The 12,988-nt window shown below is 38.1% G+C and overlaps 1 protein-coding gene across 2 annotated transcripts in view; it reads left to right on the top strand.

Annotated features, from left to right (window-relative positions):
- prkcea (protein kinase C, epsilon a) overlaps nt 1-12,988 on the top strand; it is an 87,352-nt gene that overhangs the window by 62,742 nt on the left and 11,622 nt on the right. For both annotated transcript variants that reach the window (XM_067429407.1, XM_067429406.1), the window contains exon 11: nt 3,026-3,180. In XM_067429407.1, coding sequence (XP_067285508.1) covers nt 3,026-3,180 — 155 coding nt within the window. The remainder of the gene's footprint in view (nt 1-3,025; nt 3,181-12,988) is intronic.

Consider the following 12,988-nt stretch of genomic DNA (forward strand, 5'->3'; position numbering starts at 1 on the left):
CTGTGGAGTTCAAGTCCAATGGGCCCAAGTGGAGCTAAGGGAGGGAGGAGCCAAGACGGAGGAGTCTGGATGACAGGCCAAGGTGGAGCAATGGGATCAGTGGTTGGGGGTGGAGCCAGGGGATACCTTCATCCAGGAGGATCTGGATGCCAGAAGGCCAGAGTTGGATCCACACCACAGAGGAGAGGAGCCCAGCAGAGACTGGGCAGAGGAACTGGCTGAAGTTTGGTAAGGGAGGAGTTAGGTAAGGGAGGCTGGGGGGGATCATAGGAGACGCAGAGGACTTGGAGCATGGTGGGACCAGCATAGATGCTGGAGAACTGGAATTGGAACGGTACAGCGGAGACAGTAACATCCCCTTTTAACAAATGCAACACAGAGGCCAGCGGAAGCTGCAATCCACACCCTCAAACTCCACGAGCCTTCCCACGCTGATGTAAATTGAGGCTTAGGCTCAGATGCGATGTTTGGCTCAATCGTTTTAGTATGGTCAGGCTTGTTTAATGTGGCAGGATCAATTCCTCTGTCTGCAGTGGGCTCTGGCAAACAGTCTGTACAGCTGGGTGAATTAGCGAGGCCTATGGTGAAGTGCAGTACACCAGCACCAACTCTGCCAAAGATCCCAGAAGACCGACACCAGGTGAGCCTTTGTGCGCTCATTGATGCTGGTGTAATAAGGTGCATGGAGAGAACAGGGAAATACGTCTTTTTTTGCCAGATGGAGAGTGAGTGTGGTCCTCAAGGCTTTGCTAGAACATGCAAAGCAGCTAAATAAGTGCACAATGTACAGTAGGAAATACTATATCAGTAGTCTTAGGAAATTACCGGGAACTCAGGACGATCAGCTATCACATCCACTCAACTCAAAGATGATACAGGACAAAGAACTAAGGTGAACTCATTGGTATTTGTGCCATTATTTAACACCCAGAAAAAGCATATCTTATACCATTTGGTGTTTGACAACTGATATTTGCTGTAGGAGGAGGAACCGCAAAGAACAGAGAGCGAGCGTGTGATAGAAGGAAGAGAATTTTCTCACTTTAGGTTAGATTACCCTCCTCAACTGATTATCATCGGCTCTGTTTGTTTGTGAAACTACTGCTCTTGGTAGATTGCGTTGGTCAAAATGGAAATTTTGCTGCATCTGTGTTCTTTAATTTGCACATTGTCAGATGCTTTTATTGGATTACGGTCTTGCACTAATTTGCCCTGTTATGTAAATCTGGCCATAAGAGATCATTTAGCAAAGATTGAGATATGTGATTTGATATAATGTATTTCATCTTAAACAAAGACTTGTGTTGTGTGTTTATTTGTTTTGTTTCCTTATAATCTGTTGACCTTTGCTTAACCACACACAAGCTTTCTCATGTGTGAGTGGGTGTGCGTGAAACTTTTTGGACCCATGAATCAGCATTATGATTGGTGCAAAAAACAAAACAAAAAAACATGGCTTATGCCTACCAGAACACCATGGTCAACCATTGAGCTGCACCAGTCTGGTTATGGGGATGTTTTGCTTCTGCAGGAATTGGAAATCTTGACTGTATGAAGGGCATAATGGATTCTTTGAAGTTTCAGGCCATTCTTGCAGAGTATGGTGCCTGCTGTGCATAGACTGAAGCTTGATGATCAATGGACTTTCCAACAGGACAGTGATCCCAATTATTAATCCAAATCTGACCAATCCTGGTTCAGGCTCGGTACTACAATGTTCTTAAAAGGTTAATTCACCCAAAAATGTTCTTTCATTAATGACTTACCCTAATGTCGTTCGACACCTGCAAGACCTCCGTTCATCTTCAGAACACAAATCAAGATATTTTTGTTGAAATCCGATGGCTCAGACAGGCCTTCATTGACACCAATGTCATTTTCTCTCTCAAGACCCATAAAACGCACTAAAGACGTGTTACAAAGTCCATCTCACTACAGTGGCTCTACGATAATTTTATGAAGCGACGAGAATAGTTTTTGTGTGCAAAAAAAACGAAATAACCAATCGCTGATTGGTAAAGTCATTGCGTCACTGCAGCTGCTGTTAGTAGCTCTGGTTCCCATAGAAACCTGAGGCTTAGGACTGCATGCACATTGGCTGGTTTTAGCGCTCTTTGAGTATTAGAAAAAAACATTTTTAGGACAGTTCATGTCAAATTTTGTTGCTGATTTGAAATATGTTATTTAATTGTGAGTTTGACAAGCAGTTTTTGAGGAACTGTATTCCCCGATTCAAATAAATAGGACTTGGTCTTAGAATACCCAAAATAGCTGCCCTAGGGTGTTGCAAATATGGCCGTGAAGTGAACTGACTTTACTTGAAAGGGACTTTGATTTAGTTTACAGCAGTAGAATGTCTTGAACTTCTGGTCATGTGGTGTTGAATAATTTCAAATTTGGCAACGTTTTGAGGGTTGATGAATAAATGGTTGAGATAAATATGGTAATTACATATAATATTTAATATATTCTTTTTTTAAACAATAATAGTCTATTTGAATGTCCCATGTACATTTTAAACTGCAGGATTTCGTGTAGCTTTACTGCAAATGCATTTCTCTGAATTGGGTATTTGTTGTTTTAATGGTATTGGAAAATAAAAGATGTATCTCAACTTCCTGATCATAAACTTTGTGGATAAATAGGTCAATGGATTATGATAAGAAGTGTATAAGGTTTTTATATTGATATATTTTTTAATTTATAGAAAGGGAACACAAGAATCCCAAACTTTCTTTTCTTTTTAGTTACATTACAAGAAATATTTACTACTGCGAGTCAGAATGTGTGCTTCATTTTATCATCCAAGTGCCTGTGCTGTAATTATTTCACGTTTTTTGTGCTGTCAAGTAATCAAATAAGCAAACCTAGCTTAGCTGTTATCTGGACAGCTGTTTGTGAAACTACAACAGGGTTGACAGTGAAACTGTATATGATTTTAAATCACGCTATAACTGGGTGTGTCCCATTCTGTGAAAATGAACTGTCTTTTTTGTTTTCTTTCTCTTTCTCTCTGTATCTGTAGGATCGGTTGTTCTTTGTTATGGAGTATGTGAATGGAGGAGACCTGATGTTTCAGATCCAGCGATCACGAAAGTTTGATGAAGCTCGTTCCCGTTTCTACGCCGCTGAGGTTACATCAGCACTAATGTTTCTGCACCAACACGGCGTCATTTACAGGTATATTCACACAGAGAAAGAGTCAGCAGGAAATGTTATTCAGAGCCTGATTTTCTAACTATTAGTGGTCCCGTTCTTCGCGATTCCATCTTTCAAACTTTAGTTAGTGTGTAATGTTGCTGTTGCTGATGCATAAATAATACCTGTAAAATTAGAAAGCTCAAAGTTCAATGCCAAGCGAGATATTTTATTTAACAGAAGTTCCCTTTCAAAGCCTACAGCGAACGGCCGTTTCGGATTACACCCCTGCACTTCCTTCAGGAGTGACGTCACTAGAACAGATTGTTCTAGTGACGTCACTCCTGAAGGAAATCATCAGGCCATTTTTAGGACAGAGGAAACAGCGGTGTACAGATAAATAAATTGTGTGAAAAATACTGTGTTTTTTACAAGCGAAACATGAACTCATGTTATATTGCACACTGTAAACATAATCAAAGCTTCGAAAACACGCGAAGAACGGGACCTTTAATAAGCAGTGATAAGGAGTTTATTGAGGCAAAAGTAGTAGTTAATAGCAAGAATTGGACCCAAAAATTTCATAAATACATAAATAAGCATTAATGTTTATTAATAATAATAACAATTATAGCTGTCTCTGCATATTAAGATGAGATATGAACAACCATTTGAACAAATAATAAAAAGTACAAAAATATACACTAAGCAATGAGACGGAAGGCAAGTGTTTTTTAGTTTTTTTGCTAGTTCCAGCCTGACAGTTATCATTTTCATGTCCAGTGCCACGTTGTTTAAATAGCAAGGAAAAAAGGATTCCTCTCTGGAGAAGTGTTTAGTCTTTCCACTTGCAAATTCACTAAATAGCAATGCCACCATGGTTGAAGTGGTTAATTGGACCTCCCAAAACACACCCATGACTCATTAAGAGACTAGGTACAATCCTTTTGGACCATGCGTCTGTGGTGCCAACTTTTTTTTTCTTTCTATCATTAAGCTAGCAGAAGTGGATTCAGACATGCCTTAAGTTCCGATTATGCGCTCAAATCGTTAAAATAGGGCCCTTTACCCTCACTCTTTCACCGCCAAACACTGAAATTGTCCGTTATTTGTGAGAAAACGCTTCCAGGCCAAAAACAGAATTTTCACTGTCTTGCACTAGGGGGTGGTCTTGCGCATCTTCTGAATGAGTACTGAATCTCCTGATTAAAACACGCTAGTAAGATGCAGTAAAACAAGCGATCGCATGTAATCATATGCACATGTCAAATAACTAGATCATCATCATTAAACAGCATATCAATCAAAACTATCTAATGTTACTGAATGAAATGTGGACCCAGGATGAGCTACAGGACTGTGCAAGCATTAGGGGTGTTGATGGACTCGATCTACTCCATCTGTGTTGGATCATCGCTCTGAATCTCTGATCTGGAAACAGCATTTCACAAAAACGTGATTTTCTCAGATATTCATTAAAGGGGGGGTGAAACACTCAGTTTCAGTCAATCTCATGTCAATCTTGAGTACCTATAGAGTAGTATTGCATCCTTCATATCTCCGAAAAGTCTTTAGTTTTATTATATTTATAAAAGAAATATGGGCTGTACCGAGTCTTTCCGGAAAAAAACAAGCGCCTGGAGGCGTATCGTGTGGGCGGAGCTAAAGAATGACGATCGCGAACAAAGCGGTGACGTCCTCAAGCGTGGAGAAACCCATGGCTCAGCTAATATAGATAATGATCCAGAATCATTGGGAGGCAGAAATAAATTGAACAGGAGAAACAGCAACAGCAGGACATCCGTCTCTGTGGTATGTACTGTATTTAGTGGCCTGTCAACGTTTGTGTTTACTCGCAGTTTATGAGGATATGATTCGGTTTAATGGACTATTGTATGTGACTAAAACTTAGCAGTAGCAAGCAAAACGGTTTTGCACGTCAGACTAGTGTAACGTTATAACTTACATAGAACAACAATAGAGTCCGTTAGTGCATTTAAATGACGAAGCACGCGATCGTGTTGTTTACTGATGTTTACTCACGCAACGAGCCAACACCACAGACATTTGAAGCAGTTTTACTCACCGGTTGCTTCCAAAGGACCGAACCTTTATCGCTGGGACCGCTCTGTCAAAAACACTCTTCTTTGGTATGATTTGGAAGTCCTGACAGCAGTGAACGGTGGAGATCCAATTTTGCGACGCGACTGAAACGATGTTGTGAAGCTTCCCGTCATTTCTGCGTTCAAATCGGGTCAAATGCAGCGCTGCCTTCCCGGAATGCTGTGCTGAAGCGTTGAAGTCGCTCGACGTCACCCATAGGAATAAAGTGGAGCGCGGCACCTGGATCGACTGGATCTGCATCTGAGCGAGTGTTTCCGGGGCGTGCATTTCCTCTCTCGCTCTAGTCACGCGCGCGCACCCTACCGGGAGAAGAGCCCGTACGGCCCATACAAGGACCTTCCGATCTATTAACGTCAAGTAGACCCATGCTCGAAAAAAACTCTCCGAAACTTGTGAGAAACCAGAAGGAGTATTTTTAACACAGAAATACTCCATCAAACGTCCAAAATTAGTTTTTGAAACTTTGTCTATGTTTAGGATGGGAATCCAAGTCTTTACCAGTGTTAAAAGCTCAGTATGCATGAAACAGCATTTCACCACCCCTTTACACAAAATATTCTATGGGCTATTACATTTTGGTTAAAATTGTCAAAACCCCTGGCGGTGGCTGGCAACTTTTTCTTTTTTAATGCTTGCGGGGAAAGAGTTAAAAGTCAACATGAAATCACAATTGACCCTTTGTATGCTCTTAATGCCCATTTATATTCCTGGTCTTACTGTATTGACTAAATTCACCTTTGTTTTCATGTAACATTTTGTTGGTAACATTAGCTGTGTAAAAATGGCACACTTTAAAGACACACACTAGTCATACCATGAGACAACAGTGCATCTTCATCTCACACAAATGATGCCAATCCTGCCCGGGCATCATGCTAATTGGCACTCAAAGACTTTAAATGCTTGTTTTTGTTGCAACGCTGAGGTAAATGCCAATCCCATTCGACCCTGGAGAGTTAACAAAAGATCACGCCATTGTCACTGTAGCATTTAGTATCAGCTTACCTCGCTCAGTGAAGTAAAGTTGCCATTCAGACCAGCACAGGTTTCATGCTCCCAAGGGACAGTCGAAGATACAGTATATACTGTGGGATGACCTCAGCTCTGAGCTCTTGATACAGTTCAGAGTCTGATAAGATGAAACAACTGGGAAAAGTCTCAAAGGACTAATCTGCAACCTTTTTTTGAAATACTGCACACAACTACAAGAGAAGCCCCCTCGTTTGCTTAGCATTTCTTTATGCATACACACACACTACATTCATAGAGCAGCAAAATAACGTTGTCAGTCTTGTTTCAAGTGATAAATACGGCAAAATACAGTTTACAAAGTGAACCGAAGACATAATTCAATACTCTTTTGTCTGTTCTCTTATACGCAGGACAATTTGAGAGTCACACCTGTTGATAAATACTGTTCTCAATCCCAAACACTGACTGTGTGAATGTAGCCAAACACAATCATTCTTTCCCAGGTACAGACTTTGGATATGCAAAATCTCGCTGTCTTTCACACAATCAGACTTATAAGCAAAAAGATACACTGGAAGCTGAATACAGTGGGTCACATGCCAGGAGAAAAGCACAAAAAGCAATATTTCTTATCCACAGCTCGAGTAGACACTGTACTGTGATAATCTTACACATTCCTGTTGACGGCTGCAAGATACAAGAGGTCAAACTGCACACGACCCTCATTTGAGACAGCCCTCATTACTGCAGTACTAAAGCTCCTTCTATTCTATAGCAATAGTTCCTCAGAGTGTTATAATAATAGTTCAGTGCCTGATATTGCAGATTTTAATTTATTAGGTTTTGTAAGCGTCACTGTAAATGTGTTGAATCGGGGAAAACAGTTAACTCAAAAACTGCTTGCCAAACTCACATGATAGATGTGGCCTCAGGGGAGGGGTTGAGAAATGGTGGGATGAATTAGTGGGTTAAAGCAGCTTTCTGATGAATTTGAGGACTTTTTAGCCCCCAATATAAAAAATGTTTTGTTTTTTGAGGAGTAAAATTTAGATAATGTACACTTCTAATTTGTAGAAGCACTTGAGTGTACACTTCTAGAATATCAGGTTGATGTGTACTGTAAAAGATCACGTGAAATGTGTCAAGAAGATCCGGTAAAATTACTTATTCCATTTCTCAGAGGCAGAGATCATGCAGTATATTGGCTACAATTCAAAATTAGTTTTTTTTTTTGTTTTTGTTTTTTATACGTAAAGACATTTATAATGTTATCAAAAGATTTCTTATTTTAAGTAAATGCTTTTTGTTTTTTCCTATTCATCAAAGAATCCCCCCAAAATATTATCTCTGTTTCCACAAAAATATTTAGCAGCACAACTGTTTTCAACATTGATATTAAGAAATGTAAGAATGAAATCAGCGTATTAGAATGATTTCAGAAGGATCACGTGACGCTGGAGTAATGGCTGCTGAAAATTCACCTTTAAATGTAACATTTTAAAATATATTAAAATATAATATTTTATTGTAAATTAAAATAGCTTTTTACACTATTACTGTTTTTACAGATTTTTTTATCAAAAAATTGCAGCTTCGCAGTGAGCATAAGTTGCTTTTTTCAAGAACATTTGTTAAAATCTTATCGACCCCAAAAAATTTTAACGGATAGACAGACAGACAGACAGATAGACAGATAGATAGATAGATAGATAGATAGATAGATAGATAGATAGATAGATAGATAGATAGATAGATAGATAGATAGATAGATAGATAGATAGATAGATAGATAGATAGATAGATAGATAGATAGATAGATAGATAGATAGACCATAAACCATTCAGTTTCTCAGCTTTAACTCTCTTTACTTTCTCTCTGTTCATGAATGTTTAGCTGCGATTTCTTTTATGAAGGCTGATCAGTTGCAGAGCCTCATGTCGAAGTGATGAGGGACTCTATGGAAAAATCACTCCACAAACAAAGGAAACACAGGAAGGCATTTCAATAGGGCCTAATTTTATGTGTGTACATGCACACGTGTGTATGTGCGGGAGTCCATGCATTATGGCATGTGTACGTGTATGTGAAATTGTCCACTGTATCTCAGAGGAAGTGTGGAAGTCGAATGGGAAGGGATGCAAAAATCTAATTTGGGACATAGAAATATATTAAAATATAATTGACTTTATATTTTAATATTACTCTTGGCAGAATATAACCTTAATATAACCCTTGACTCTTGACAGAATCCTGTCTCTGAGTACTACAAATAGTTCTTTTGGTCCCATGGCTTGGTTTTTGCACTGATAGGCATAGCTGTTAGACCTTTTATTGAGAGGTGTGTGCCTGACTTTCCAATTATTGTACTTATGCAATGTAATTTTTGTTTTAATTTGCTAAGTTGTCACAAATCTGTTGTTGCTTTGTCATTATGGTGTATAGATTGATGTGGGGGGAAAAACAATTTAAAGGAGTTTATGAAGGCAGAAAAATGTAAAAAAAAAAATTAAAGGGTATATGCATACTTTCGCAAGGCACTAATATACAATTTATACATATTTATTAATTTGATAAAATAATAAAATAATCAATTAACAGTTGCCCTTGCACACCTGCTGGTGATGGATAGGTACATAGGAGAAAGGACCAAAATGACCAATGGCCTTCACCGGGCAAATACCTTTCTATTCAATTTTTTCAGAATATTGCATTTATTTGGACACATCGTTATTATTTTCTATTCATGTGTCCTTGTAATCTTTTATCAATGTAACTTTCCCTCCCGCTTGTAACAGCATCTCATCTCTTTTCTGTTGACGTGTTTACTGGCACAAGGATGGGACAACCTGTCACTCATATGACATCAAGAAAGTCCTGCCCTACATTTTTTCTTGTTTGAGAAGCCTTTTTACTCGGATATACATTACAATAGGGAAGAAAAGACTACCAAAACATTCCTTTCTAGCAGACCTTAACTTGTTCAGCTCCAGCCTTTAAAGAAGCTATAGAGTCAGATCCGGTAATTGTGATTGACTATTTTCACGTTAAGTGCCCGTCTCTAAAATCTAAATTTCAATGGTTGCTGTCAAAAATAGAACAGTTACATAAACCCGGACTGTCCGCCCTCATGTCGGAACAGTGCCTCACAAAAAGATTTGTGCTTGAATGATGCCAGCAAAGAAATGTTGACATTTTTTGCCAATCAACCATCAAAGACCAGGCCTGTTTGGCCCTCGTGTGCTATCTTTATCCTGTAATGCTTTATTGAACTGTTGACACACAAAACACACTCATTGACTTTCACAAAAACACAGTGTGGGCAAGACATATATTTTAGAAAGAAGTCTCTTATGCATTTATTTGATACAATATAAAATACGGTAATATTTTGATATATATTATCTCTAAATATATAATTCCTTATCTATAGGTGTGCATAATTTTTCACATTTCTTTAAGGGTTAAACTTTTTTAATGAGGAAAAAATTACAGAGTACACTTTTAAACAAACATGAGCTTCCTTACAAATGGATGTAATATTTATTAACTTTACTTCAACAACAGATTTTGTGTCATGCAGCAATCATTAAAGTGGTTTATTTTATTTAAAAATCGTAAAAATATGTTTTTAAGGGGTCGGGGGGGGGGGGGGGGGGGTGGTACAGTATTGATACAAATACTTTCTGGGATTAGTATTATCTAGGGACCTCTGTGATTTAGAAATTTCTCCCTAACATCTGAGTTTTGCATGGCACATTCGCCCGGGATAAGCAAACCCTGTGATTTTACTCAAATTTACGAGTTTGAATTAACTCGAATTTGACTTATCTCCCGGATATGTCAAGACTTATAAAAAAAAATGTTATAGATATAGCTGTATGAAAACATAAACAGTCATATGTATCGATATCGTTTGGATATATTTATAGTAATAAAAATAATTTTGTTCAGTTAGAACAGACGCTACAGTTAAAAACTGAACTGAGCACAGACCAGTGGCAGGAGTCAGATTTCATTTCATGAGTGAGAAGCTGAAAATATACAGCGGAAGATTCAGTTTCAAAGCTAAATGTAAAAGCGCCCATTTAACCCAGCTTGTCATTGTACTGTTCTGTTGATATGTATTTCATTAAGAGTAGTATTGATGTTAATATTAAACAAACCATTCAAGCAATTTGCTCCCAAATTGGTACTCATTCAAAAGTGAAAGTATAATCCGTGCGGGAATTCATACGGTGCGCATTCAGCGTCCATTCTTTGTGAAAGATAGAAATGCGCACAGGAAAAAAAAACTCGCAAAAGTTATATACGATCTGCCTAATCCTGGCCAAATCGCAGAGATGCCGATTCACACGGGACTACTATTATCACTGGACCTTGGTGTTTGGCGAAATATGGTAGGTAATTTGCAGGGGAATTTTTATTTTACAAATTACAGACATGGCCGATTCGCACGGGATTAAGATCACAGACATTCTCTGCAATTATTACAAATCACCAGAGGTCCCCAGATAATACTAGTCCCATGCGAATAAGGCTTATGTTTTGCCCCAACAGCAGGGGTGCCTATTACTCCAAAATACCATACTTTTACATAGTCTTCTGGCATTGAAAAACTGTTGCTTTAATGACCTTGAACAAAGCTGGCAAACATTTAAGGGTTACTTCAGTGATTTAGCATCAAGCTTTGTATTTAAACTGTGTCATTAATGTAGTAAAAATGTGAAATTATTTTTGAATTTAGTAGCTTCTAGAATGAGAAAAGACAGAAAATGTATTTTTGTCTCTTGGGGATAAAAGACAACAACTCCCAGAATGCACTTGCTTCGCTGCCCTACGAGGCCACTCCCAAAGCCACTGGTGGATTACTGGATCACTTTCCCCACCGCGTTCATTTTCATAAAATCAGTTCATTTAGAGAACAGACACTATCATTTAAAACTGAACGTGTCTGTTCAATATAATGTGAGTGAGCCGAGCAAGTGTCACAGCACAAACGCCGCAGGAGTCAGATTACATTCACGAGAGCTGAGGTAAGCGGGTCAGCGACATTCGAATATACTCCCAGGTTTCTACTGATACAAAACCATAAGATAAATCGCGGAAGTAACCCTTTAACCATTAAGACCTTTGTTTCTAAATATATTCAGTCATTTTAGCGATTTGCTACTTTTTTTTTTGCTACAACATTTTTAAAAACATCAAATATTATATCAAATGAGCAGAGCGCGTGTTGACTGCCTGTAATCGTGTCAAAGATCAGACAATTTTCCTTGTGCATCTTGAAAAGCAGATATTTTGTAAAATGCTGAGGCAAGTTTTTGTGCCATCTAGTGGTTTACAGGAAAATAAAATCAAAAGAGCCTTTTACCCCATGGAGCCTTTAGCCCAGTTGTACCCTATCATAAAAATACAATAGCTCATATTTCAGTACGATAGACAGGTTTTATGAGAGTAGTGTGAATCCTTATCTTAGAAGATGTGTGTGTTTGTGTGTTGATCCACACCCTGGCTTCTGTATTCCTCAATATAAGCACTTACACATATAAACACAGGGTCATCTAGGGTCATTGTATGCTATGGCACCCGCGTTTCTCTCCGCAAACCCTTCCTCATTAAATATATGTTAGATTGAGCATGACAGGAGCTTTTTGGCAGTACACATCCCCTCAGTCTCAGTCACTCACCTATTGAAACCATGCTGAAGCCAGGCTACCTCTGAAGAAGGGGCAGATACATTGGCATGGCTTTGATAACAATGGCTCTACACATTCTTACACTAGCTAGAGTGGACTCTATTCTCAGGTGAACAGTACACTGATATAAGACTCCTCTATGGCTCATTAACTGCAATCTGAGGAAGGAACAGATCACAGAGACGAGCCACGCTCTAATACGTCTCAAGAGATGTCTTCAGATGTATTGCAGAATCCTTTATCAGTTGAATCTACCCAGATGCTCTAGAATGATGGGGTGTGAAAAGTACAGAGAAATATTTTTTAAGTTACCGTGTCAAAATTGTAGTTAAAAACTGAAGTATTTTTTTCTGAAAGGTTTTTCTTTTTTATATATATATAAATACTTCACATGCAAAAGCCTTTAAGTCCATCTGATATTAAAAAATAAATAAATAAATAGAATAAGCATTTTTGTCAGGCTTCTTATACTCAAGTACCGGTACTTCTGAATGGGCTGAGGCTGAGATTTAGCGGGTTTGAAGTGAAAGTATTTTATGAAAGTATAATATATGCAGAGAGCATTCGCTCAGTATCATTATCTCATTTTTGACCAAAGTGGCTTTTAGAGGCTTTTGCATCTGAACTGTTCAATTAGCAATTCTGTCTTTATAATTTGCAATTGTGAGTTTATATCTCACAACTGCAAGAAATAATGTCAGGGTTTGCAATCTTGAATTAAAAGATTCAAAGCTTATAACTTGCAATATAAGATATAAACTTGCAATTGCAAGAAAAAAAGTCATATTTGCCTTTTATACAATTTTTCAATGGCGGAAAACGAATAAATGTAAATAAAAAAAAAAGCTTTAGACTCACCAGATGGTAAACTGAAGTGTCTATCCTGGAGCCTGTTAACTGACATGTTAAACATGTTAAATGTTAAAATTTAATATCCATTCAAAAGATGAATGAGCATACCTGATATATTTTACATAGAAATATATATATTTTTTTTTACATAGAAATGTATTTCTTATATTAAGTCATCATAAGCTGAAAATGGAACTGTAAGGAA

Source organism: Pseudorasbora parva, chromosome 21, assembly GCF_024679245.1.
Source record: "Pseudorasbora parva isolate DD20220531a chromosome 21, ASM2467924v1, whole genome shotgun sequence".
Taxonomy (NCBI): Eukaryota; Metazoa; Chordata; class Actinopteri; order Cypriniformes; family Gobionidae; genus Pseudorasbora; species Pseudorasbora parva.